At 43.3% G+C, this 26,801-nt stretch overlaps 2 protein-coding genes and 1 pseudogene across 10 annotated transcripts in view; 2 read left to right on the top strand and 1 right to left on the bottom strand.

Annotated features, from left to right (window-relative positions):
• Positions 1 to 11,483, top strand: part of Rufy2 (RUN and FYVE domain containing 2) — a 39,815-nt gene extending 28,332 nt beyond the window's left edge. For 5 of the 6 annotated variants that reach the window (XM_045137668.1, XM_045137670.1, XM_045137667.1 and 2 more), the window contains exons 13-18: positions 159 to 278; positions 2,186 to 2,315; positions 3,258 to 3,352; positions 4,390 to 4,438; positions 8,908 to 8,985; positions 9,077 to 11,483. In XM_045137668.1, coding sequence (XP_044993603.1) covers positions 159 to 278; positions 2,186 to 2,315; positions 3,258 to 3,352; positions 4,390 to 4,438; positions 8,908 to 8,985; positions 9,077 to 9,220 — 616 coding nt within the window. In that variant the 3' untranslated portion in view covers positions 9,221 to 11,483. Of the gene's footprint in view, positions 1 to 115; positions 279 to 2,185; positions 2,316 to 3,257; positions 3,353 to 4,389; positions 4,439 to 8,907; positions 8,986 to 9,076 lie in introns of those variants that run through there. The other variant, XR_006634151.1, reaches the window with a different exon arrangement.
• Positions 451 to 551, top strand: LOC123455874 (annotated as a pseudogene).
• Positions 11,484 to 11,780: 297 nt separating the features above from the next.
• Hnrnph3 (heterogeneous nuclear ribonucleoprotein H3) lies at positions 11,781 to 25,989 on the bottom strand. 4 transcript variants are annotated; one of them, XM_045137672.1, is made up of 10 exons: positions 25,793 to 25,989; positions 18,474 to 18,608; positions 17,857 to 17,995; positions 17,163 to 17,347; positions 16,657 to 16,743; positions 16,340 to 16,455; positions 14,047 to 14,182; positions 13,695 to 13,790; positions 13,350 to 13,442; positions 11,781 to 12,927 (listed from the first exon to the last, which is right to left on the bottom strand). In XM_045137672.1, exons 2-10 carry the CDS (start codon positions 18,583 to 18,585, stop codon positions 12,851 to 12,853), a joined length of 1,041 nt encoding a protein of 346 aa, XP_044993607.1. In that variant the 5' UTR covers positions 18,586 to 18,608; positions 25,793 to 25,989; the 3' UTR covers positions 11,781 to 12,850. The 4 variants fall into 4 exon arrangements, with proteins under 4 accessions (XP_044993607.1, XP_004657935.1, XP_004657936.1 ...); XM_004657878.3 differs by having other exon boundaries at positions 25,774 to 25,988; XM_004657879.2 differs by having other exon boundaries at positions 17,208 to 17,347; positions 25,774 to 25,984.
• Between the last annotated feature and the right edge of the window lie 812 nt (positions 25,990 to 26,801).

The raw sequence follows: 26,801 nt of genomic DNA, 5'->3' as shown, positions 1-26,801 counted from the left end.
TGTGGCTCTTTCATGTTTGAGTTTGTGAGTTTTCCCCCAAATTTTGTTTTCATTTAGAAATGTTTCTATTTCCCCATTTTTCTTTTATTTGTCCTCTTCACCTTTTACACCCTAGTTCTAGCCTCAGTTTTACCCACAGTCGATTTGAATTACACCAGATTGCAGCGAGCGGAGAAGGCACAGGTGGAGGCTGAAGACGAGGAGGAAAAACACCTCCAGGAGCGTCTCAGCGAGTCTGATGGGCTGCAGAGGCAAATCGCTCAGAAGGAGAAGCAGCTGTGAGTAATTTGTTCCTATAAACAACTAGTTTATACTTGTATTATCATCATTTCCTCACACCCACCCTCGTTTTAATTTGCTCCAGTTCTAAGTTGCTCCAAACAGTAGCATACCAAAGTGTTTTATCTAATGGTGCCAGGGCCAGTGTTCACTTTAGTAATCGGGAACAGAGCTCGCTTCGGCGGCGCACACACTACGATTGGAAGGACACAGAGATTAGCATGGCCCATGTGCAAAGATACACACAAATTCATGAAGTGCTTCACATTTTTAATGTGTCACAGAATGTTGACACGCATTAAAACAAAGTTTAATAAGAAAAATGAATAATAAATATCAAGAACACTTTGGCTGTGGTTGTAACTCAGTGTTAGAATGCTTTTCTAGCATGTACAAGGCTAGGTTCAGCCCCTAGCAATGCATGAGCTGGGCGTGGTGCAGAACTGTAATCCCCAGAGGTGGAGGCAGGTTCAGAAACCCAAGGTCATCCTCGGCTCCATTGTGAGTTGGACGGATCCGCCTGGGCTGCAGGAGCCCATCTCAAAACATGCTTCTTGATGGCAGCGCTTGTCTGCCCCACATTGAGCAACAGGAGTGCTTAGGAGGGAGGGAGGGAGGGAGAGGAAGTCGTGAGAAAGCAGAAGAGGTGATCGGCTGGTGGAGGAAGGGGGCAGATAGAGGGCAAGAGGACGTGCTGAGGAGGGTGAACCAGAGCAAAGTGTAAAGATGTGCTGTGTATGAAAGTGCCATGATGACTTACTTCACTTTGTATGTATGTTCCAGATCACCCTCCCCAAAAATTACTGGAAAGAAGGCTGGGGATGGAGGTCAGTGGTAGAGGGCTGACCAGGCATCATGCATGAGACCCTGGGCTCAATGCTTCCGATAATGAACGAATAAATGACGAGTAAAAAGAGCTGGTTGGGGTAGCACATGCCTATAGTCCAGACACCTCAGGAGTTGCAGGTCATCTTTGGCTACCTAGGGAGTTGAAGGCTATCCTGGGCTACATGAGACCCTATTTAACAAGACTAACAGTCTATTCATGTTAGTGGAAAGGTGAAAGGAAGGAAAAAATGGAGGGCTGGAGAGATGGCTCAGCAGATAAAGTGCTTGCTTGTAAAGCCGACAGCCTGGGTTTGATTCCCCAGTACCTGTGTAAAGTGAGATGCACAAAGTGACACATGTATCTGGAATTAATATGCAGTGGCTTGAGGCCCTAGCATTCCATATTTTCTCTTTCTCTCCTAGCGAATAAGTGAAAGTTTTATATATATCATTTAAAAAAAAAAAAGAACGAGAGGCAGAGGTAGGATTGCCATGGGTTCAAGGCCACCCTGAGACTACATAGGAAATTCCAGGTCAGTCTGGCTAGAGCAAGACCATATCTCAAAACAAAACAAAAACAAACCAGGAAAATGGGAGCTGGCATGGTAGTACACGCCTTTAATCCCAGCACTTATGAGACAGGGTAGGAAGATCACCATGAGTGTGAGGGCATCCTGAGACTACATAGTAAGTTCCAGGTCAGCCTGAGCTAGAGCAAGACCCTACCTTGAAAAAAAAAAAAAAGAAAAAGAAAAAGAAAGAAAAGAAAAGCAAGACGGATCTCAAGAAATGCTAGAGGTGGGCTGAAAAGTTCAGGGGTTAAGCTGCTTGCTTGCCTGCAGAGCCTCAGAACCTGGATTCATTTCCCCAGTTCTGACATAAAGCCAGAAAAACAAAGTGGCTCGTGCATCTGGAGTTCATCTGCGGTGGCTGGAGGCCCTGGCAGGCCCATTCTCTTTCTCTTTACTTGCCCACCCCCCATTAAATAGAGTGGAAGGTAACAAAGCAGATGTTTGTGGCACAGAGCACACTTACAGTCAGCTGGGAAGCAGCGCTGAGCTTGTTTTTGTCGTTCCAGCGTGCAACTGGAGACCGATTTGAAGATCGAGAAGGAATGGAGGCAGACTTTGCAGGAAGATCTTCAGAAGGAGAAAGATGCCTTATCTCATCTTAGAAACGAGTCCCAACAAGTCATTAGTCTTAAAAAAGTAAATAGTGGGTTTTTTCGTTTGTTTGGCTTTTGGTTTTTGGTTTTTCAAGGTAGAGTCTCGCTCTAGCCCAGGCTGACCTGGAATTCACTATGGAGTCTCAGGGTGGCCTTGAACTCACTGTGATCTTCCTACCTCTGCCTCCAGAGTGCTGGAATTAAAGGCGTGTGCCACCACGCCCAGCAACTTTATTTTGTTTTTGAAAGAGAATCTGCACACTAGGGCCTCTAGCCACTGCAAATGAATTCCAGATGCATGTACCATCTGTGCATCCAACTTATGTGGGTCCTGGGAAATCGAACCTGGGTCCTTGGTCTTCACAGGCAAGCACCTTAACTGCTAAGCCATCTCTATAGCCCTGGTTTCCTCCCCGCCCCCCCCCCCCCCAAGTAACAACATCTTATTCTCGCCCAGGTGGACCTGGAACTCACTCTGTAGTCCTTGAACTTACATTGGTACTCCTACCTCTGCCTCCCTAGTGCTGCTATTATTTGTGAGAGAGAATGAGCATGCTAGAGCCTCTTGCTGATGCAAACTCATTCCAGATGCATGCACCACTTTGCGCCTCTGGTGTGGGTACTGGGGAATTGAACCCAGGCTGTCAAGCTTTACAAGCAAGTTCCTTTAACCACTGAAGCATTGCGCCAGCCCCAAGACTGGCCTTATACTTATAAATTCTCCTGGGTGTAGGGTTGGTGACTCAACTGCCAAAGCCTGCCAGCCAGCTTGCAGCTGGGGTGGCCAGAAACCACCTGCACAGATGCCTCAGTGACAGGAAAAGGAGTGGTGGCTCATGTTTTTAATATCAGCATGGAGTCACAAAATGAGACTCTGCCTTGAAAAACACAAAAAATAAACAAATGAAACTAAGCTAAGGATATTTATACAATGTGGTTTTCCATGTCTCTTTTTAAATTGCATTTTCTGTCTTTTTGTTTGAAGGAATTTCTTAGTCTGCAAGATGAAAACCAGCAGCTGAAGAAAGTCTATCACGAGCAGGAGCAAGCCCTCCAAGAACTTGGTGGCAAGCTCAGCGAGTAACTTTCTGTTTTCCCTTCAACTAAAGCACTTGTTGACTCGAAAAGATGGAGAGAACCAGGCTAAGGCAGAAGTTGTAATACAGGGAAAAGACATGAACTACTGAAGAAAAGCAAAGCAGCTATTTTAAGACCAAAAAATAAGACTGAAGAGATTTTATTAAAACTTATGTTCAGCCAGGTGTGGTGGCACACGCCTTTAATCCCAGTACTCAGTAGGCAGAGGTAGGAGGAGGGCCATGAGTTTGAGGCCACCCTGGGACTACATAGTGAATTCCAGGTCAGCCTGGGCCAGAGTGAGACCCTACCTTAAAAAACAAACAAAAAAAACCATGTTCATTCTATTAGACTGTGGCTCTGAATGTTACCAAGATGGAAAGCAAAATCTTATTTCATTTCTTCAGTGACAGAATTCAGCTTATTTTTTGCCAGGGCAACAAGTTGAGTTTTGGAAATGTCCAGAGAGCTTTCAGACTCTTTGGTAACAGAGCCAGCATTGTGCAAAATAGAGATGAGGTTTATCATACCTTTTGGAGTAAAGGCTTAGGAAAGTATCACTGGGGTTCTGGGTGGAACATGCTTGTCATCTCAGCACTTGGGGAGAGGGAGGCAGGAGGATCCTGAGTTCAAGGTCATCCTCAGCTGCATAGTATGTTCAAGGCCAGCCTATAGCACTAAAAAAACAAATAAATAAATAAAGTCAGGTGTGGTGGCACACACCTTTAATCCCAGCACTTGAGAGGCGTATGTAGGAGGATTGCTGTGAATTCTGAGGTGAGCCTGGGCTACCTAGTAAATTTTAGGTCAGCCTGGACTATAGTGAGACCCTGTATCAAAACCAAAGGAAGTTGTGTAAATCTGAAATACTCATTTTTGCTTTAGGATGTTTAGAAAATAGAGAAAAATATAAAATATCATAGTAATGAGAGAAGATTGTTAAGTTATATTCTGTATAAAAACAGTACCCATGTGTCATGTGTTTGAGTCATCTGTATTTAAATGTATACTAAAATTTGGACCTGCTTTTAATGTTTTAGGTCCAAACTTAAAATAGAAGATATAAAAGAAGCTAACAAAGCATTACAGGTAAGCAAGTGTTTGCTTTGACTGGAAAGTGTGTCTGTAAATGTCTCCAAAGGTAGAGCTGTGTCAATGTCAGGTCACAGGTGTGGACCACTGTGCCCAGCTTCTTCCTGATGCGTGTTGGACTAATGTTTTAAACCTCCTCCTCTTCCCAAACACTTCCTTTTCTATTGTCTTTTAAAATTATTTTTAAAATGATCTATTTACTTGTTAGGAGAGAGAATGGGCACATCCTGGGTCTCCAGCCACTGCAAACAAACTCCAGATGCTTGCGCTACCTTGTGCATCTGGCTTATGTGGGTCCTAGGGAATCATAACCCGGTCCTTAGGCTTTTGTTGGCAGATGCCTCAAGTGCTGAGCCATTTTTCCAGCCCCTCTTATTTTTTTTTGGTTTTTCGAGGTAGGGTCTCACTCTGGTCCAGGCTGACCTGGAATTAACTCTGTCATCTCAGGGTGGCCTTGAACTCATGGCAATCCTCCTACCTCTGCCTCCCAAGTGCTGGGATTAAAGGCGTGCGCCACCACGCCCAGCAGGACTTTTTATTTAATCTTTTTTTTTTCCTTCGAGGTAGGGTCTCACTCTAGCTCAGGCTGACTTGGAATTCACCATGTAGTCTCAGGGTGGCCTTGAACTCAATATGATCCTCCTTACCTCTGCCTCCCGGGTGCTGGGATTAAAGGTGTGTGCTCTATTTAATGTTTTATTTTTTTGTTGTTGTTATTTGTTTCTTCAAGGCAGGGTCTTACTAATCAATATTTTTTAACTATTTGAGAAGGAGGCAGAGTGTGTGTGGGCGCACCGGGGTCGCCTGCTGCTGCACATCAATTCCAGATATACTTGGGCCACTTAGTGCATCCAGCCTTACCCAGGTCTTAGGACACTCATCTATTCCTTCCAAAATATTCTTGGGCAAAAATCTTTGCCTTGCTTAATTGTGTGTGTGTGTGTGTGTGTGCATGTGCACATGTGTGCATGCATGTCAGCGCCACTATCTCTTGTAACTGGAAACAAACACCAGGTGTCTAAGCTGCTTTTTTTGTCAGCTTTATGTGGATGGCAAGCCAAGTACCTTTTTTTATTTTTTATTTTTATTTATTTATTTGAGAGTGACAGACACAGAGAGAAAGACAGATAGAGGGAGAGAGAGAGAATGGGCGCGCCAGGGCTTCCAGCACTGCAAACGAACTCCAGACGCGTGCGCCCCCTTGTACATCTGGCTAACGTGGGACCTGGGGAACCGAGCCTCAAACCGGGGTCCTTAGGCTTCACAGGCAAGCACTTAACCGCTAAGCCATCTCTCCAGCCCAAGCCAAGTACCTTTTAACTGCTGCATCTTTCTAGCCTTTTACTGTCCTTTTTGGTTTTTCAAGATTGGGTCACACTCTAGCCAGGTAATAATTTAGGCTGGCCTCAAACTCACAGCATTCCTCCTACCTCTGCCTCCCAATTGCTGAGTGTCTTAACTGCTAAGCCATCTCTTCAGCCCTGTCCTTTATGGCTTAGTGGTTAAGGCATTTGCCTGCAAAGCCAAAGGATCCCAGTTCGATTCTCCAGGACCCATGTAAGCCAGATGCATAAGGGGGCACATGTACTTGGGAGTTTGCAATGGCTGGAGGCCCTGACATACCCATTCTCTCTCTCAAATGAATAAATAAAATTTAAAATATATATATTGAAAAAAATATACTTAGGGGCTGGAGAGATGGCTCAGCAGTTAAAGCTCTTGCCTGTGAAGCCTACGGATCCCGGTTCAAGGCTCAATTCCCCAGGACCCATGTAAACCAGATGCACAAGGTAGCACATGCATCTGGAGTTTGTTTGCAGTGGCTGGAGGCCCTGATGTGTCCATTTTCACCCTTTCTCTGCCTCTTTCTCTGTCTGTTGCTCTCAAATAAATAAATATAAAAATACATATTTAAAGCTGGGCATGGTAGTGCATGCCTTTAATCCCAGCACTAGGGAGGCAAAGGTAGGAGGATCACTGTGAGTTTGAGGCCATATATATATATATATATTTGAAAGAAGCAGACAGAAAATGGGCATGCCAGGGCCTCCAGTTACTGCAAACGAAATCCAGATGCATGCTCCACCTTATGCATCTGGCTTGTATGGGTCCTGGGGAATCAAACCTGGGTCCCTTGGCTTTGTAGGCAAGTGCCTTGACTGCTAACCATCTCTCCAGCCCTCCACTGTCCTTTATACGGTCTGAGTATTTTTAGAGAATGTTCCATGTGCTGCTGAAAAGAATGTATGTTCTGCAGCATTTGGATGAAATGTACTGTATATATCTGTTAGGTCCATTTCTTCTATGACCTCATTTAACCCAGATGCCTCTGTTTATTCTTTGTTGGGATGACCTGTTAATTGGTTGACAGTTGTTATCTTTCAGAACTTGGAAAACATCACTCCAAGTTTGTGTTGAGTAATCTGATGTGATCCTGATGGGCTTGCCTTTGTAGGTAACTTGATTTTTCTAACTGCTTTCTATATTTTTTCTTTGAAAGTTTGTATGTTTGGTAGTTTAATTATAACATGGAGAGTACAGGTTCTTTCCAGGTTTTGTCTGGTTAGTGTTCTAAAGGATTCCTGTATCTGCATTGGCACCTCTTTCCCAATTTGGGGAAAGTTTTCTTCTGTGATCTTGAAGATGCCTACTATGCCTTTGGAGTGAAATTCTTCTACTATGCCCTGAATTCTTGTTTGATCTTTTTATAGTGTCCTGAATATCTTGAAATTCCCATTCATACTTTCCTATTAGTTTCTCTTTCTCGGACAGTATTAGATCTACCACCTGGTCTTCTAGTTTAGATATTCTGTCCTCTCCTTCATCCATTCTACTGGTGAGATTTTTCTACAGTGTTTTTTCTTTTCATTAACTGCGTTCTTCATTGCTAGTAATTCTGACTGGTTTTTCTTTATTATTTCTACTTACTTATGTCTTATATTGACCTCTTTAATTCATTAAATTGGTGTCCTGTTTCTGCTTTGGTTCCTTTGATTTCCTCTTTGACTTCTTTGAACATATTTATAATCATTCTTTTGAAATCTTCCTCAGGCATTTCCTCTAACTCATTCTCACTGGAGGTCATTTTTGATGCATTAATACTTTTTGGTGGATTTATATTTTCTTGATGTTTCTTGTGTTATAATGTATACATTTTTGCATCTTGAGTTAATTTAATGCTTGGATCTTCTTGTTAGCTACAGTATTATTAGATGTATCAATCTGATGTTATATATCTTCAGGGTAGAAGCTTAAGGTGCTAGGTGTGGCTCTCAAGACTCAGAATATCTACAAGTGACCCTAGGTGTTGGGTTTGCCTGCTATGAGAGTATTCAAGTAGGCTGAGTGGAACCAAATACAGGCAGATTCTAAAATTTAACTAAACAATGTACACTTTCATTGAAAAACAGCACAGAGTGAGGGGGGGGAGGGGGAGAATTGCCATGGGATATTTTTTTATAATCATGGAAAATGTTAAAGAAAAATAGCACAGAGTATTTATGCAAGAGTAGGTATTATGACAACCAGATCCTCTAACAAAGTCAGTGTCCCTTAGGGTGTGTTGTGCCCCACACCCTTAATCTTGTCAACAAGGAGGTTACGATTTCTGGTCTGTTGAGGGTTCCAAGTCAGCTTATGACCAAAGTGAGACCCTTCTCTAATGTACAACAGAAGAGGAAGCAAAGCCACTATAAATCAAGAAGCAACAAATAACCAGCCCAAAATTTAGCTTATTTAAGAAGACCCTACCTCGAAAAACCAAAAAAAAAAAAAAAAAAAAAAAAACAACCCAAAACAAAAGCAAAAAACAGAATAGCAAATCTGACCATCCATCAGATTTAACATAAATTTATCCTGATATGGAAGGTGCAGTTAGCACTTCCGGTTCAGGCTTAGATACCAGGTTTATTTGGCGGGTACTGACCTGGTGTAATCCCAGTTACCTTTTGGGATGATTTTGGTCTGGTATGCTGTGCTCCTGCTTGGGTCCCTCTTTGCTGCGCTGTGGGCTCAGGTAGGCTGGCTGGGTCGTTGGATCGCTGCTCTGGTCACAGGTGCAGTGATCCCCCTTCCCCAGGTCTCTGGTGCTTGCACTGGTGGTGGGGGAGGGGAGGCTGTGCATGGTGGTTCTAGTTCTCCTGCTGGTCCACGTGATCCTCTACCTCAGGATCTGCTCCTCTGCCGTTCTCCCTTCATGTTTGAGTTTCCAGAGAGCCCGGCCGCTGTGGCCCCTTCTGCCTGCTTGTGTGGACTCTGAATCTCTCCTACTTCTCTCCTACTGTTTTAATTTCTTATACACCTTACTTTTTTGTAGAAGCGTTATTTTGCTGTTTTTTTTTTTTTTTTTTTTTTTGCTTTTTCTCCCCTCGGCTGTTTTGGCATGGTTCCTATGCCACCATGTTAACCAGAACCCACTGTCCTGTCTAATGTTATCTATTTGAACACTGATACCGTTTTCCTACTAGGGACTGGTTTGGCTGAAAGACAAAGAGGCAACACACTGTAAGCTCTGTGAAAAGGAATTCTCACTCTCCAAGAGAAAGGTAAGGGAGGTAGAAACCAAGCCTGAAAATATTATGCAAAATGGCTTCTCATTGTTTTTTTTTTTCCCCCTGGTATTTTTCCACTGAATAGCACCACTGTAGAAACTGTGGGGAAATTTTCTGCAATGCCTGCTCTGACAACGAGCTGCCCTTGCCTTCTTCGCCCAAGCCAGTGCGAGTCTGTGATTCCTGTCACGCAATGCTCATTCAGAGATGTTCATCAAACTTGCCCTAGACTCCAGACCCAAATCCGCGTTCCAGTGACCTGCAGTGGAGGCAATGGCCACATGTACAAGGCATCCAGAAAGCTCTTCCGTCAGTATTGGTACATCTTCTACGCATCCAATTCGTTCATGGAAAGGATAAGTCATATAATTATTTATTTGGCCTTCTGTTATCCAGAATTTTCAAAAAAGCAAGTTTTAAGTACCTTAAAGCCTAATATTTTCTATGGAATGCTAATCATACAACCTTTAATGGCCAGTTAGCACAGCCCACAGTCTGCCTTATCCTTATCCTGCACAGGCCCGTGTTAATAGTACAGCTGCAGGTTGCTTCCTTCTCAGCTGTCCAGCTAACATTGGATGTGCCTGTACATCTCCTAATGCACTTTAAAAGTTCACAAGCCTCAGAGAAAAACTAGAAATGCAGTAACTTTTTAGTATTTAACACTTTTATGTTTTGCGGCAAGATCTCAAAGTTGCACAGTCTGGCCTTGAACTCATGATCCCCCATCTCAGCTTTCGAGTGCTGAGACTACAGATGTGCACCACCACACCTGACCTAGAGACTACTTATTGTTTTGGTAAGGTTCTCACTTAACTGTATTTACTCTTTCCCATTCTACAATGGAAGAGGGCAGTATTTAATAGTTTCCTTTTGGTCTTTCTCAAAACCGATCACTGCTTGTCCCATCACCTCGCACACAACTGGTTAAAGGCCCACTTGCTGATTTGGTCTACTATTAAAGTGAGGTACATGTAACCACCATCCATTTTACTTTAAGTTTCTTGCAAATCTTCCTAAATGCTAAATTTCTTTATGGGAATGCAGACCTCAGTTCAAAGATGAAAACATGTACCCTTCTCCATTGGAGAAAAAAGAAAAGCATGGGACTTATGACTTGCAAGATTCTAAGGAGCAAAAAAAAAAGAAAAAAATTAAAACTCTGCCTTGGACATAGCAGCATCAACTTTTTAATTCTCCCATAGGAACAACTTCTAGGAAGCCTTACTTTGTAGTGGTCTACCACTGCAGTATACATCCACAGGGAAATTTCCCCATTCACCATGTCCCTCTGTATATTGGGGTCTTGGGTGATGAAGATGCAGGCAGAGAATCAACAAATACTACTGTCGTTATATTGGTTGTAACATACCTAGAATTTAATCTGTAATTAGGTCACCTCTTATAATCATGTAAAACAACATCACCATTTAGGATCCTCGCCTCTGTGTTATTGTACTTTTTAAGTTTGAGCCATTCAAAATGCCACAGGGAAAAAAAGTTTTCCCATGAGCATTGTTTAGTGACTAGACATCTCTGCAGGATCTTTTTCTCATGTGAATGTATGACATTTTACATTAACTTTCTAAACTGCTTAATTCTGAAACCAGTATTTTACTTGAAACTATTTTCAGCAGAATCCATGTTTCCAGTGAGCTCCAGAGGTCAACTTCAGTTAGATCTGACCATTTTTAGATGTCTTTTCTAGAATACTGACAGAAAACGTCTAGATTTGAGGTACATGTGGTAGTACCCCATAATCCCAGCACTCAAGAGCATAACCACAGTTCAGAGTCATTCCTGGTCTATATAGTGAGTTCCAGGGCAGCCGGGGCTACGAGAAACCCTGTTTTCAAAAAAATAAATAAATAAAAATAAAAAAGATGGGGGGGGGAAGAGAGTTATATTCTTGAACTTTTTTGTGTTGATAGGGATAGTTTTAACATTTCTAGGATTGCTGAAAATATGTAAGCATAAATGAAAATTTTTAAAGTACTTTTTTATTACATGCTTTGAACAAATTTTTAAAATGTAAATTGATTAGGTTCCAAAGCTGATCTCATTCTTCAAATAAGCCATAAATTTCAACACTATTTAAATTTTCTGCCTCTCAGATCTTGAGTCATCATCATTTGAGCTTTTTCTGAGGCAGCTTTTGGCAGCAGTATTGACCAGCTCCATCTAGTTTGGGCTTAAAGAAAACTTCGGGATAAGAGTAGGTAGGCTGCTTGCATGTTATATTAAGGCCCTGGGCTCAGCCAAAAAAAAAAACAAACAAAAAACACTGTTTTCCTATTCATTACAAACAACTTATTTTTATTTTGCAATTATGAATTACACTACTTTCATTTTGAAGATGGACTTCACATGCCATTCCCTTATTTAACTAGTATCAGTGATGCGACATGGTGCCAATGAGTAGCAAACTGTAATTCTAACCTGTACTGTTTTAAAAATAAATGTGAATTTTATAAACAATGATTTGAAAAACCCTGACTTTTTAAAGGATGACATTCATTTCTAATGTTTTGTACTTTTACTGTATGAGGGCACACACTACATACTCTGACTTGTGCTGATGTGATTGTGTTAACACTAGCTGACTCTGCAGAGAGGCCTTGGGTTCAATCTCCAGTACACAAACACATAAGGTGATGAACTTTTAACAAAACCACTCCATTGGAGTCATTTTACCTAAAATTTCTTCAGTCCACACATCATACATTGTGTTCTCCCAATCTGACTTACCAGTCGGTAACTGACACAAAGCATTCTCGGACAACAAACCGTTATCTCCCACACTGACATTTATTACACGAATAACATTTCTAGCAAAACAAGATAACAAGTTCAATAACTGAATTCACATTGACAGGTTTTTTTGATCCATTAGCCAATTTGGAAAAATCATTGATCAAAAGTAATAAAATTAAATAAAGCACCTTTTCCTTGCTACATGTCATATTTTTACTAAATATTCAAAAGCTAATAGCAGATGCAGGTTTTGACCTATGACACAGGTTTTTATAATTTTCTTCAATGTAGTCATTTATACAGTTTAAAACCACATGGTCTCCTGGGATAGAAACTGAAAATACAATTGTGAAAATTATACCTTCCACAGTAAAAACCTATGTACTTGTGCAGAATTCTCATGTCGTCACAGAGAATGTTAAGACATCTTTAGAAACTTTCTGGGTTCCTTGATCAGGTGCCGAGAGGATTTCATTTTTAAATCTAGAGTTAAACTTGAACTTCCCAATACTCCACCCACCTAAGTTCGTAATTCATAACACAATTGTGAAAATCTAGAAGTCCAGATACCCCTTAGGTCATTCAGAGCTATGACTGAAAATATTAGAAAAAGAATACAGAAGTAGCTACATGTATGTATATTCCTGAAGCCACCTGAACTCATGTCTCAGCTTTATATTTACAGTGTAGTTCAGGAGAAGAAAGATACACACTAACTGCCCTAGCTCTCTTCCATGTCTTGGCAGTTTATGCAGAAGAGAAACACCGCTCTCTAACGTTATACTAGACTACTTTTTTCTAGAATGAACAGTAAAGTACATCAACCCAAATCTTATGAAGGCAGCACATTTTTAGGAGTAACTATATATAAAAAGTATCAACATCAGTGGTTTGAATATAAAAATTTATTTTTAAGTCAAAGTATGCAACAAATAAAACCTACAGAAAACAGATTTTCCCATCACAATCTGTTGCTTTACCAAATAATATATTGAAAACACATTCCTTCAGTCATTATAAAGTTCTTAAAATACAAAAGAGATTAAGTCTGTAGAAAGCCTCAGACCAGACGCTGTTATCAGGAATCATGTGTTGGTGGCTGTCTTCAGTACATCCCACGCCATCCACCTCCGCTCACGCCACCCTGCCCATAGTAACCTCCACCACCTCCACCGCCACGACCTAAGAAAAAAATAAATGCATTCTAAGAGATATCCGAGCTAGGCGTGGTAGTGCAAGCCTTTAAGCCCAGCACTTGGAAGGCAGAAGTAGGAGGATCACAGTGAATTTGAGGCCACCCTGAAACTACAGAGTGAATTCCAGGTCTGCCTAAGCTAGAGTGAGACCCTACCTCAGAAAACCAAAAACGAGATATCCAAGCCGGGCATGGTGGCACACACCTTTAATCCCAGCATGTGGGAGGCAGAGATAGGAGTTTGAGGCCATCTTGACACTATAGTGAATTCTAGGTCAGCCTGAGCTATACAGAGAGATCCTGCCTTGAAAAACCAGTGTGTGTGTGTGGAGGGGGATAACCAAGAACAGGCTAAGCATTTAATGAGGATTACTAACACAAATCAATACAGAAAGAGCTAACTACTTACCATAACCACCCAGGCCATCAGGAGTACCATATCCTCCACTGTAGTTGTTCCCCATTCCCATTCTTCCAACAGATCCGTATCCTCCCTGGTTATCTTCACAGGGAAAAGAAGACACCTTTGTGAGACTGTCACATAGTTAATTGCCTCTTTAAAAAACTTTATATAGGGAGATTCCATCTCAAAATTAAAACAAGGGTCTGTAAAGATGGTACTTGTTACAAAGCCAGCCTGGTTCAATTTCCAAGCCAACCATAGAAGCTCGATACAGAAGCATGATCAAAATCCCCACCCCCAAACATGTCTGTGTGCATATACATGCAAAAATAAACCACAAGCTTTACATACCCATTCCTTCTCTGCCATAGCCTCCCATTCCAGAACCTCCCATTCCAGAGCCACCTCCAGGTGTAGAATTTAAGAAGAGTTCAATATACCGATGTTCTTTAAAAATAAAATAAAATAAAAAATTCCAAAGTTAAAAAAAAGGTGAGACTAATGCAGAAAGGGGCTAAAAAAATCAGTTAAAGATCAATTAGCTAGTATTAAAGTAACCTTATCAATTCATAGGTAACTACTGAAGCCTAAAAATTATTTACAAGTCAAATGGTTTTGAGCTCCGGTGATTATGCCAAAAGCTACCTAGAGACTATAAGAAATTTATCTTACACACTAAGCGGATGCTGAGGACACTACTTACGCATGTTATTTTTATCCTTAGACATGGCAGCTACTGCATCTTCATGTGTCACAAACTCCACATCCGCTTCTCCCGTGGCTCTGCCATCAGCTCCAATATCAATATGAACTCGTATTGGATTTAGTGGTGAGAAGAACTAAATAAAATAATTGCTGTTCAAAGTTAGTGCACAGTTTCATTTAACAAACAACTGTTGTTCAATTTTCCAATACCCACATAAAGCCAGATGCAAAGTGGCACATGCATCCGGAGTTCGTTTGCAGCCACTAAAGATCCTGGCACGCTATTTCTGTCTCTCTGCTTTCAAATTAAAAAAAAAAAAAAAGCCAGGGGCTGGAGACTTGGCCTAGCGGTAAGGCTCTTGCCTGCGAAGCCTAAAAACCCAGGTTCAACTCTCCAAGTCCCACATAAGTCTGATGCACATTGGGCTGCATGGCTCTTGAGTTTGTTAGCAGTGCCTAGAGGCCCTGGCACACCCATTTTCTGTGTGTCTAATAAAGCCGAGCGGGGTGGTGCACACCTTTTATCACAGCACTTGGGAGGGAGAGGTAGGAGGATCTCTGAGTCCAAGGCCAGCCTGAGACTACACTGAATTCCAGGTTAGCCTGGGCTTTAGTGAGATCCTACCTCAAAAAAACAAAAATAAATGTTTTTTTTTTTTTTTTTAAATTCAAAGGAAGGTGGCACACACCTTTAATCCCAGCACTCCCTTTAAAATAAGAAAGTTGGGCTGGGGAAATGGCTTAGCAATTAAGGCAGTTTGCCTCTGAAGCCTAAGGACCCAGGTTCGATTCCCCAGGATCCACGTAAACCAGATGGCACAAGGGGGTGCATGTACCTGGAGTTCGTTTATAGTGGCTAGAGGCCCTGGCAAGCAAATTCTCTCTGACTCTTCCCCCCTCTTTCAAACAAATAAGATATTTGAAAATATATATATTAGAAAGATAAATAAGCAAGTTGGCTGGACATAGTGGTGCACACATTTTAAGACTACATAGTGAATTCCAAGCCAGCAAGGTGACATTATACTTAAAATAAAGGGCTAGGGTGATAAATCAGCGGGTATAAAGTGCTCGCTGTGTTGAGTACTTGTGTTCACATCCACAAGTCACACGAAGTCAGATGCAATGGCCCCTTTCACTCCCAACGCAGAATTCTAGGGAGTTTTTAGCCAGCTAGCCTGGTATACACAGCAGTGATTTTGCCTCAAACAAGGTGGAAAGATAGGCACCAACACCCAAGACTGTTCCCTGACCTCCATCTGCATACCCACATCCACACAGGGATAGTGATTTAAAAAATGGATACTGGGGCTGGAGAGATGGCTTAGTGGTTAAGTGCTTGCCTGTGAAGCCTAAGAACCCCAGTTCGAGGCTCAATGGACCTACATTAACCAGATGCACAAGGGGGCTCATGTGTTTGTAATTTGTTTGCAGTGGCTGGAGGTCCTGGCGTGCCCATTCTCTCTCTGCCTCTATCTATTGCTCTCATATAAATAAATAAATTAAAAAAAAAACTGTGGGGCTGGGAATATGGCTTCATGGTAGGGCATTTGCTCTGTATGCATTATGTTCTATATCCAACCAATGTACAACCAAACCAATCCCCACAATTTTCAGCAGCATCCATTCCATAAAACTCACTACATACTTTCAAATCTGATAAAACAAAGGAATCTTCCAATCACTGTCATTCTTTGGGTTTTTTCCTGTTTTTAACTGCATTTTTAGGAGTACTGCTTTTTACCTGCTTGAATTCCTGTGTAGGTCAGCACACACTAGGTAAAAATTTATCAACTAGGGCTGGAGAGATGGCTCAACAGTTAAGATGCTTGTGAAGCCAAAGGATCCAGGTCTGATTCCCCAGGACCCATGTAAGTCAGATGCATAAGGTGGTGCATACATATGGAGTTCCCTTGCAGTGGCTAGAGGCCCTGGCGTACCCACTATCTCTTTTTCTGCCTTCTCTCTCTTAAATGAAAAATTTAAAAATGTATATGTAAACTATAATTGTAAGACACACACACACAACTTCTTACATGTGTGGTAGTAGGAGTGGAACACAGGGCCTTATGCATAACTAGGCAAATATCTACCACCAAGTGACCCCAAGCCTGGATTCTGACACATCATAAATAAAAAGCAGCAGCAAAGCATGGTGGGGCATGACTGTAATCTCAGCACTCAGAAAGTCAGGCAGGAGAATTCAATTCTAGGTCAGCTGTGTTACCCTGTCTCAAGAAAGACAGACAAGAATTAACTGAAATACCAAGTATAAAACTACAATTACTCACATTAGCAATGTCATTTTCAGTTGCACGAAAGGGTAATCCTCTCATATGTACGAAATGACCACCATGAAAACCTGAACTTGCATCACCAGCTCCACCATAGCCATGCCCTCCCATACCTAGAAAATAAAATTTGCCAGGATTATAAACCATTATGGATTAACATAGACAAGTGTTCATTACAAGGTATAAACTCTTGAAGAGGTATGCACTGAAATATGTCTGCCTGTTAAGTCACCTGATTACCACTGAACTTCTACATACTAAATTTGGCTCTAGTGAAATACTAAGTGACTTCATAATTAATGTGTTCGGTTTACCTCTTCCATCTCTCATTCTGTCATCAAAGCCATCATTTCCATAACCATAATTATTATAGCCTCCATAGTCATCAAAACCACCATAGCCTGTGTAAATTTAAAGAGAGAAATTCATGAATACCATTCTGGGAGATAAATTTTATAATCTATTTTAGCTTCATCATTATGCATTTGCAATCCCAAACTTAGTGCATATATAAACAAATCAGTTAATACTTGATGGAAATTTAAAACTTGAAAGCAAAAGGATAAATTCAGACAGGACATTTAAAACAATCTCATCTTTATGCCCAGAACACACCAAATATCTTTATTTTTATTTTGGTTTAAGTTTTCTAGGTGAGAATATGTGCATCTCAAGTTCCATAGGTGGGAACTCGTATTGTCATGAACAGGTTTTAAAACCTAGTAGGTACTGAAATTACTGCCATTTCTGTATTTCTTGACAAAGTGTCAGGAACACCAAGAAAATGACAACAGAACCTTTGTTCATTAGATACACATACCACCATCATATCCATCACCTCCTCGTCGCATTCTGTCATACATACTTCCACGCCCAGCTCCATAATAACCCCCTCTTCCTCCTATTGGTCTATCATAGGGTCCCGGTCGCTGTCCCAGCAATCTTCTTGGTGGATCGTAAAATCCTTTGATTTCACTCCTGCTACTCCTGAAGATCTCAATATACCTATTTAAGAATGTTTTAAAGTACAGGTTTCAGCATGAATGCATTAGAGTATATTAGATACTGGGCAAAATGCAACAAGTTTTTCTATTATCTAGATACACAACCCAATTTAAATTGCCTAAATTTTACACTATAAGGTAACATTTTATACCTATAAACTTAAAATATTTAAGTTTTACATAGACAAATGAGTCAATTTAATAAAATATGAATATATTTTTAGTTTGTTTCCTTTAGTACATGATAAGTGTTTAAGGAAAATAGATGATTATACAAAAGCAATTTATCAACAATACCCTACAGAAAAATGGAAACAATCTAATTTTAATTTAAACTATTAGCATTAACTCCCCACCCAAATCTGTAGTTTCCAAGTTAAATTTAGATAATTATCAATTCTTTAAAAACTACCCCAGAAAAAGGTTATGGTTACCCCCCCATTTAAGCAATAGTGACCCACAACCCCCAAAAATAAAAATTTAACACCATCCCAAACTCTCCATCCCCACCTGTGCCCTATTCTTTCCTTGTGTTTCCCCAGAGCATTTTCTGCTATCTCCTTTGAAGCAAACTGCACGAAGGCCTCCCCTGTGCTTCTCCCCTGGTAGTCCATCGTCAATGTTATCCCATTTGGCACGATTTCCAACCCTTTAACCCAAGGACAAATAACCCCATCAAGGGGAACAGTGTTAAAGGCTGAAACATTCCCATCTGAATCAAATATTTAAAACAAGTCTAAACAAAACAAAACAAAAAATGCTTAGTTTCCCATCACCCCATAATACAAATCAATATTTTTCAATTATCAATGGATTACATAATTTTTTAAGATTACAATTTATAAGCCCACCTATGTTACATGAAAAAAGCTACAAATCAAAATTAACTGTGCTCCAAAAACTAACTCATTGCTTACTTCATCACACACAATTATTCTCAATTAACTGTACTGCACATCAATTAAGTTTTACATAGTCTACACATTTCTACATTGGATAACAAGTGGAGCACATTTCATAATTTACTATAACCAACATTATCACAAAATTTAAAGTTCCCAAATCAAAAACTGATTAATAATAAAAATATCAAAATACTACTAAACTTTGACTAATACTAGAGGTACCTTGAAAGAACTGAACTATTTCCTCTTTGCTGCAACCAAATGGCAGTCCACGAAGTCGTACCGTGCCATCACTAGCGTCATTTGGACCATTATGTTTCATAACCCAATCCATCTCAATACCGTTTGCTCTAAATGCTATAAAAAATAAACAAGCACATAAAGGAGTCAATCAAAACAAACATCTCAGGAGGCATTGAAGAAGCACCTCTCAGAAGTGTCACAAGAAGCATGGGAATTTATTAAAGCAGCTAGGTAGGGAAATGCAGCAAAACCAACCCCCCCAAACACAGAACTTCTTAGAACATCCATCACACACTGCCTAATTTGAAAACATACCAGAATCCTTTGAATTATTTCCCGTGTTCCCTTAATGCCTGCTCTATCGCTTTCCTCATCCCACTTTTTTCCAGGATCTCACTCTAGCCCACACTGACCTTGAACTCAGTCTCTATGCCTGGCTCTTATTCCACTCATTTTGTGCTGGGATTATGGATCATATACATTGCGCCAAGCTTTGAACTGTTTAAAAGTGAATTGTGGGTTACCTTGGCCTAGAGTGAGACCTACCTCAAAAAACCAGAAAACTATTGGAAGGCATTCATTCACTTTTTTTTTTTTTTGAGACAGTCTCCCTGTAGGTTTCCAGCATGTACCACACCAAGCCCAATTTAACACACTTTTGAGTAGCCTTTTACCCCAATTAATTTCTTTCCAGGTAGGGTTTCACTCTAGCCCAGGCTAACCTGGAATTCAGTGATCCTCCTACCTCAGCCTTTCAAGTTTTTGAAGCCACCCCTTTGGGAAATCACTGAAGATATATATAACCAATATGCTTACTCCTTTATCTCTCTTTGTTGTTTATTTGTTGAGACTTAATTTTGTGTTGTTTTTCGAAGGTAGGACCTCACTCTAGCCCAGGCTGACCTGGAATTCACAATGTGGTCTCAGAGTGGCCTCGAACTCACAGCATCTTCCTACCTCTGCCTCCTCATTGGTAAAGGGGTGCACCACCACACCTGGCTAAACCAATTTTTCAAGAAGGTAATATAGTCACATTCACCAAGTATAGTGAAAAGTCTCATTTCCCTCCAAAAAATAATAATAGGCCAACCAAGCCAGTTCTCTTCCCCAGGGGTAGCCACTTAAAAAACAACAACAAAAAAGCTAGCCAGAAGGCAAAGGTAGGAGTATCTTAGGAGTTCAAGGCTACCCTGAGATTACATAGTGCATTCTAGGTTGGCCTGTGCTGGCGTGAAACCCTACCTCAAAAAAAAAAAAAAAAGAAAAGAAAAGGAAAAAAAAAGTATTTTCAAGAGGTTAATGCAGAAGTCCTTCAGCTGCAGAAACTTACCAGACCTTACTTACATATTTCACTATGCAGCTATAGAAATCCTACTCACCTGGATATCCAAACCTTTCCCTCACCACCTCCTCCCCCTGTAAAGGAAGCAAATTTTTTCACTTGATTCCTTTAAAAAAGGGGGGGGGGGGACTGGCAATCTATCTCAGTGGCAGTGTTTTTGTCCAGTAGCCATTAGTTCTTGGGCCCAGGGTCAAAGGCGTTTGTTGGCAAAACTTGACCCCCCAGATTTCATTCCCCAGCGCCCATGTAAAAGGCCAGATGCAAAGTGTTACATGCATCTGGAGTTTGTTTGAAGCAACAGGAAGCCCTGGTGAGCCCATACACTACTATCTGTGTCTCTCACCTTGGACACTGGCTAGAGATATGGCTATGTCCAGCCCCTCTCCCTGGGATTTTCTTTTCTTTGTTGCTGGGGCACGAGGCCCTCACAAACCCATTCGCTCTTTCCCTCTGAATGCAAATTAAACATTTTAAATTTTTTTAAATTTTTGTTTATTTTATTTGAGAGTGACAGACGGAGAGAGAAAGGCAGAGAGAGAGAGAGAATGGTGCACTAGGCTAACGTGGGTCCTGGGGCATGGAGCCTCGAACCGGGGTCCTTAGGCTTCACAGGCAAGCGTTTAACGACTAAGCCATCTCTCCAGCCCAAATTAAACATTTTAAAATATGCTTCTAAACCAGGTATGGTGGCACATACCTTTAATCCCAGCTCTCAGGAGGCAGAGATAGGAAGACTAGTGTAAATTTGAAGTCAACCTAGGACTACAGACCGAGTTCCAGGTCAGCCTGGGCTAATGTGAGACCCACCCTACTTCGGAAGAAAAAAAAAAATTGCTTCCCAGGTAAGTGTAATAAGTAGTACTTAGGAGGCAAAGGCATGACTTTGCTAAATTCAAAGCCAACTTGAGGTAGTATAACACACTGAAGAAAAAAAGAAACAACCGGGCTGAAGGGATGGCTTAGCCATTATGGTGCTTGCCTGCAAAGTCAAAAAGACAGAGGTTGGATTCCCCAGGACCCATGTAAGCCAAATGCACAAGGTGGTGCATGCATCTGGAGTTTGTGTACAGTGGTTGGAGGTCCTGGTGTGTCCATTCTCTCTCCTCTCTCAAATAACTAACTAAAAGAATGAATTTAAAAAAAAAAAAACACCAAAAGCTTCAAGCTTTTTTTTTTCAGAGCAATCTTGGAGCACTTCTGGACTCCTAGGCCAGCCCTACCCTCAAGACCTCCCTCTAGTCCAGGCTGGCCTTGAACTCAACTCTGTTGCCAAGGCTGGCCTTAACCTTCTAATACCTCAGCCCAGCTGGGCTTTTGGCATGAGCCACCACACTTAACTATTACAGGACAACCACCCCCAACATGAAGACTTTAATTTAACATAGATTAGAATTTCAGCAGCGAATATCCCCTGTCCCCACTCCTCTTTACTGTAAATTAACACTTTACATTTAGCCAGATTTGGACTATAAAATACTATTTTGTAAGGTAACTTTCCATCCCACATCTATGAAGACAATTAAAAAGACATCTTGCAGCCTGGGCTAGAGTGAGACCTTGCCTTGAAAAACCAAGACATCTTGCTCTAATATTCCTTCAAAACTCAGGTATTAAATTCTACTCCTAAGTCTAAAAGCAATCTGGTGTAACCTTCCAGAAGCCACCTTAAGAGTTAGTTAATTATCCAGGATAATCCATCTCAAACCCCTCTTCTTCTGGAAACAATGTAACTAATCACTATTTCCACTATTTAAAGAACTCCAAGTGTTTTCAGTCCTGCAATTCCCGGAAGCTGTATCCAGCCCACCTGGAGACATCGTCTCAATATCAAAAATAATAATGTTGGAGATGATTTAGCAGTTAAAAGCACCTGCTTGCAAAGCCTGACAACCTGAGTTCAATTCCCTAGTATACACGTAAAGCCAGATACACAAAGTGGCCCATGTGTCTGTATCTGGAATTCATTTGCAATGGGAGGAGGCCCTGTCATGCCCATTATCTCTTCTGTTTCCTTCTCTCAAGTAAATAAAAATATTTTCAAAAATAGTAAATTAACACAAGTGTTAGCAAGATGCAGTCTCTGCTTGTAGATTCAACTAGAGTGAATACTATGGAGAATAGACCGAATGCAGGAGTTCCAGGCCAGCCTGGCTAACACAATATGACACTGTCTCAAAATACTTCCAGGTGTCAGTACCAATTAAAAATACTAATAAACCAGGCATGATGGCACATGTCTTTAATCCCAGCACTTGGGAGGCAGAGGTAGGAGGATCACCCGGAGTTCAAGGCCACCCTGAGACTACACAGTGAGTTTTAGGTCAGCCTGGCCAGAATGAGACCCTACCTCGAAAAAACCAAACATACAAAAAATACTAATAAGGGGCTGGACAGATGGCTTAACAGTTAAGGAACCAGATTCAATTCCCCAGGACCCACATAATCCAGGTGCACTAGATGGTGCATTCATCTAGTCTGCAGTGGCTAGAGGCCCTGGTGCATCCATTCATATTCATTCATTCTCCCCCCCCCACCCCTTTCTCAAATTAATTTTTAAAATACTAATAGGCCAGTCGTGGTGGTGGTCTTTGATCCCAGCAGTAGGGAGGCAGAAATAGGAGGATCACTGAGAGTCCAAGGCCTGCTTGGGCTAGATGAGACTCTACCAGCAAACCCCAAAAAGAAACAAATACCACTAATTGAAATATGAAGTTAACTTTCATAAATTTTACAAGTTTAAAACCAAAAAGAGCCAGGCATGGTGGCACATGCCTTTAATCCCAACACTTGGGAGGCAGAGGTCACCCCAAGACTACATCATAAATTCCAAAAACAAGGAGCTGAAGAGATGCTGAGGAGTTAAGGCACATGCCTGCAAACCAAAGGTCCTGGTGCATCCATTTTTTCTCCTCTATCTGCCTGACCCCTCATTAAGAACGAGGAGGGGCCAGAGAGATGTATTTAGCGGTCAATAAGTTTGCCTGTAAAGCCAAAGGACCCAGTTTCAATTCCCCAGGACCCACGTAAGCCAAATGTACAAGGTGGCCCATGCATCTGGAGTTCGTTTGCAGTGGCTGGAGCTACTGGAGTGACCATTCTTTCTTAAAACAAAAGCCCCCCCCCCAACAAGAAAAAATCAACCACAAAATCATAAAAGAAGCTAGGCGTGGTGACGCATGTCTTTTTATCCCAGCACTTGGAAGGCAGAGGCAGAAGGATCGTTACTCAGTTCAAGGCCACCCTGAGACCCTACCTGGAAAAACCAAGACAAAACCAGCAGTTGAAAAATGAGGTTAATTTTCATAAATTTTGTAACAGTTTAAATGTTTCCCAGCCCAGTGTGGTGGCTTTGATTTCAGCACACAGGAAACTGAGGTAGAAGATAGGTCATGTGTTTGAGACTCATTTGGATTACAAGTGAATTCCAGGTTAGCCTGGGCTACCTATCTCAAAAAAAAAAAAAAGCAACAGTTTCCTAAACCACACAGGAAGTTCAGTCACAAAAGAATCACATTATTGCATTCCATTATGCAAATGTCCAGAATATAAACCTCTAGTGTGATTTGTAGCTGCTGTGGCTTCAAAGAATAAAGCATGCAAAAATGTTGCCTTTCATCCCAGCACTCGGGAGGCTGAGGTAGGATGATCACCATGAGTTCAAGGCCACCCTGAAACTACATAGTGAATTCCAGGTCAGCCTGAGCTAGAGTGAAAGTTTACCTCGAAAAACAAAAAAAAAGTTAAATGAGTGCTAGTAGCTATGTCTTTTATGGAATGACTTAAAATGTTTGAAAATTAACTCTTAGTGGTAGACTATAAAAGCTCTGTTAATATACTAAACCCCACAGAAATACACATTTTAAGTTGAAGGCGCATGCCTACAATTTCATGACTGGGAAGGCCAGCAAGTTTGATGCTGACAGGGTCTATATACACCATGAGTTCCAAGGCAGCCTGGGCTGTGATAACCTGTCTCAAAAAAGAAAAACAAAAGCCAGGAGGGCGTTGTGGCCCAAGCCTTTAATCCCAGCACTCAAGAGGAGACAGAGGCTCACTGTGAGTTCGAGGCCACCCTGAGACCACATAGTGAATTCCAGGTCGTCCTGGGTTATGAGGCCCTACCTCGAATAACCAATAAAACAAAACAACAAAAAAACAGAAGTTGATGGTCTGTAAAACGGACATGGTGATTTGGCCTGTAATCCCCTACACAACCAGGCCAGCCAAAGATAGTACCAAAGCATTTACAGAGAACAAAAAGGTTTGAAGTCTAATCCAACTGGGAATTGGAGGAACTATATCACCTACTGATTTATAGTAATGTCTGGGTCATCTGTGTTTCCAAAGCCCACTAAAAACCTAGTTTTAAGGTCCATTTTTTCTTTTTTAAAAGACAAAGTCTCGACTGGCCAGGCACTCACAACAACTCCTGCCCCAAGCCTATCAAGTGCTGGGATTACACGCAGGCCAGCACCACTCCTGGGCAGTCTGACAAAAGCATTAGGGAACAGTGTCTTAATGTCATCCCCCCACCCCCCCAGGTAGGGTCTCACTCTAGCCCAGACTAATCTGGAACTCACTCTGCAGGCTGGCCTCGAACTCACAACGATCTTCCTTCCTACCTCTGCCTCTGGAGTACTGGGTTAGGCGTGCGCAACGACTACCGGCCATTTTTTCAAGTCGTTTTTAAAGCTTGAAAAGTACGTACGGCCTTCTCAAGTAGTTACCCGTACTATTGGAAACTCATTGTCAGGACCAGGCATCTCGGTTTTTTTTCAATGTTTTAAAAAAAAAAAATCACTGGCACAGTGCTTCAAAACACCCCCCTCCTCCGGGATTAGGGTTGCGCTTTGTCTAAGAGGCTTATTTCCAGACTCTTCTGAAGGGCGAACACACTTAAGAACCAACAGAAAATAACTGCATCCTTATGTATTTGATTCCAAGGGGAGGGGAGGAGAGAGAAATGTTAGTTTTTTCCCCCCTACTTAAAATTCTAACCCGTGTAGGCCAAACCACAAAACCGTTACCAAACCACCTACCCCGTGCAAAAAAATAATAAGTTTAAAGCGGCAGATCCCAGCTCACCGCCCCCTCCCCATGACCTATTTGAAACATGCCCATTTCATCCCGTTTCCTATTTGTGAAGTCAGCCGAGCCTCCTCCTCCCGAAGATCACTCACGAGCTCTTCACAAACGTCTCAAGCCACAACCACACACGGAGGACTTCCCTCGGACTCCGCCGTCCGCGCGTGCTCGTTCCGGGCGCTCCGAGCGCGGCGTCCCGGGCCGGCTCCCCCGCTAAGCTGCCCCGCCGCGCCGCGCCGTCCGCTCCCGGCCTACAAAGGACCTCGTCGGCCCGCCTTTGTCCCCGGAGCCCGGGGCAGCGGGAGGGCCTTGTTCGCCTGCGGTTTTCGCCGCCCCCCCCACCACCCCCCGGCACAGCTCCGGCCCGTCTGTCCGTCCGGGTCGGCGCCCGAGCGGCGCTCGCGGGCCCGGGGTGACCGAGAGAGCGAGAGGAGGAGGAGGCCGGGCGCCATTTCCAACGGGGCCAGCCCGGGTCCTCCCCGCCTCGTCCCTTCCAGCCGAGCCCTCCTCCACCCACCAACACACCCAGCCGCCGGCTTTCGGGAAAATTTAAAAGGTTTTCTTGTCTTTTAAGTGAATAAAGTAAGCCGGCGCGGGGAAAGGCGGGAAGGCGACGTGCCCGCGCCACCGTGCCCAAAATGGCGGAGGCCGGGCGGCGGGGAAGAGGGGCGACGGCGGGAAGCGTCGTCCTCCCACACGCCCTCCTCCATCACCGCCGCCTCCGCCGCGGGCCCCGAGCGGCGACCTCCACACGTCCCGCTCCTCCCCGCCCCGCCGATTCCCGCCTCTCCTTCCCGGTCTCCTTCGTCCTTCTCCCCGACTCCGCTCGCCGTCACGGCCGGCCCGACCTACCCCCTTCCACTTCAGATACCCTGTCGGCCGACAGCGGCGCCGACTCGCGAAACTCGCGGCGGGGAGGGGGGTGCGGCCGCGCACAACGGGGGGACGAGCCGTTCGTCCCGGGCAGCGCGCGCTCGCTCGTTCTCCCTCTCGCTCGCTCTCCACCCGCAACAACGGTTTTATTATGCTTCCTCCCCCCGCAACCGTCTCCGTCCGCGACAACCGCCCAGGAAGCTGCGCAGCACAGCGACTGGCTTGTGGGGGCGGGGGGGAAAGAGCGCGCGAGGGGCGTGGCCAGGGAAGGGGCGGAGCCAGGGCTCCCCACACGCACATACGCGCACGCACACAAGGCCCGCTCGCGGCCTGTTCTCGCGATACGAGAGCGGCACGGAACGCACATGCGCACTGCCAGCCCCTCTAGTTGCGCGGGGATGGGAGGTAGCTGGGATTTAGCAGGAAGGCCCGCGGCGTCCGTGCTCCGTTGTGTGCTCGGCCTCTAGGAGCTCGCGGGCAGGGCACGGTGCGAAGGGGCAGCCCTGCCTGCGCGTTCTGGGGAGGAGCCGTGGACTCGCGCTCGTGTCAACGCTCTCCGGGGCTCCGGAACGAGTGCAGCCCACACACAAAGGCCCGCCCTCCCCCAGCGCGGAGACACGTGGTCCGGCCGCCGAGGGCTTTGTCTCGTCCACCATGTTTGCATCCTGAAGTGTGGGGGTGCGGAGAGAAAGAATGAAACCGTGCTTCTCTCCTGCCCCGTTACAAAGTGTCCACCCGGGAGCCGGCGGTTCCTTCTCTTTACCCCGGCTCCGCGCGCCGCCCCCAGCCGGCCTCGGCCCCATGCACGCACCGGGCAAGCCGGGCACTTGCTCGATTTCTCACGTTCCACTTTTCCATTTTTCACCCCCTGGGTAAAACCCTCCACCGAGGCCACAGACGGGGAGGTTTTGTAAACAGCTTGGTTTTCCTCAGATCTGTGCTTACGACAGACGTCTGTCTAGCCAGTGCCTTTTGCGGGTTTTGTCATGCCACCAAGGCTCCTCATG

Source organism: Jaculus jaculus, chromosome 18, assembly GCF_020740685.1.
Source record: "Jaculus jaculus isolate mJacJac1 chromosome 18, mJacJac1.mat.Y.cur, whole genome shotgun sequence".
NCBI classification, from domain to species: domain Eukaryota; kingdom Metazoa; phylum Chordata; class Mammalia; order Rodentia; family Dipodidae; genus Jaculus; species Jaculus jaculus.
This window is presented reverse-complemented; position numbering and strand designations above follow the sequence as displayed.

Excerpts from the sequence above, each read along its gene's own strand:
- Hnrnph3 (XM_045137672.1), bottom strand. The coding sequence starts at position 18,585 with ATGGATTGGGTTATGAAACATAATGGTCCAAATGACGCTAGTGATGGC. Across the intron at positions 17,996-18,473 it reads AATAGTTCAGTTCTTTCAAG|GGTTGGAAATCGTGCCAAAT; the intron begins GTACCTCTAGTA and ends CTTGGGTTAAAG. Across the intron at positions 12,928-13,349 it reads TGATGGCCTGGGTGGTTATG|GTCGTGGCGGTGGAGGTGGT; the intron begins GTAAGTAGTTAG and ends TTTTTTTCTTAG.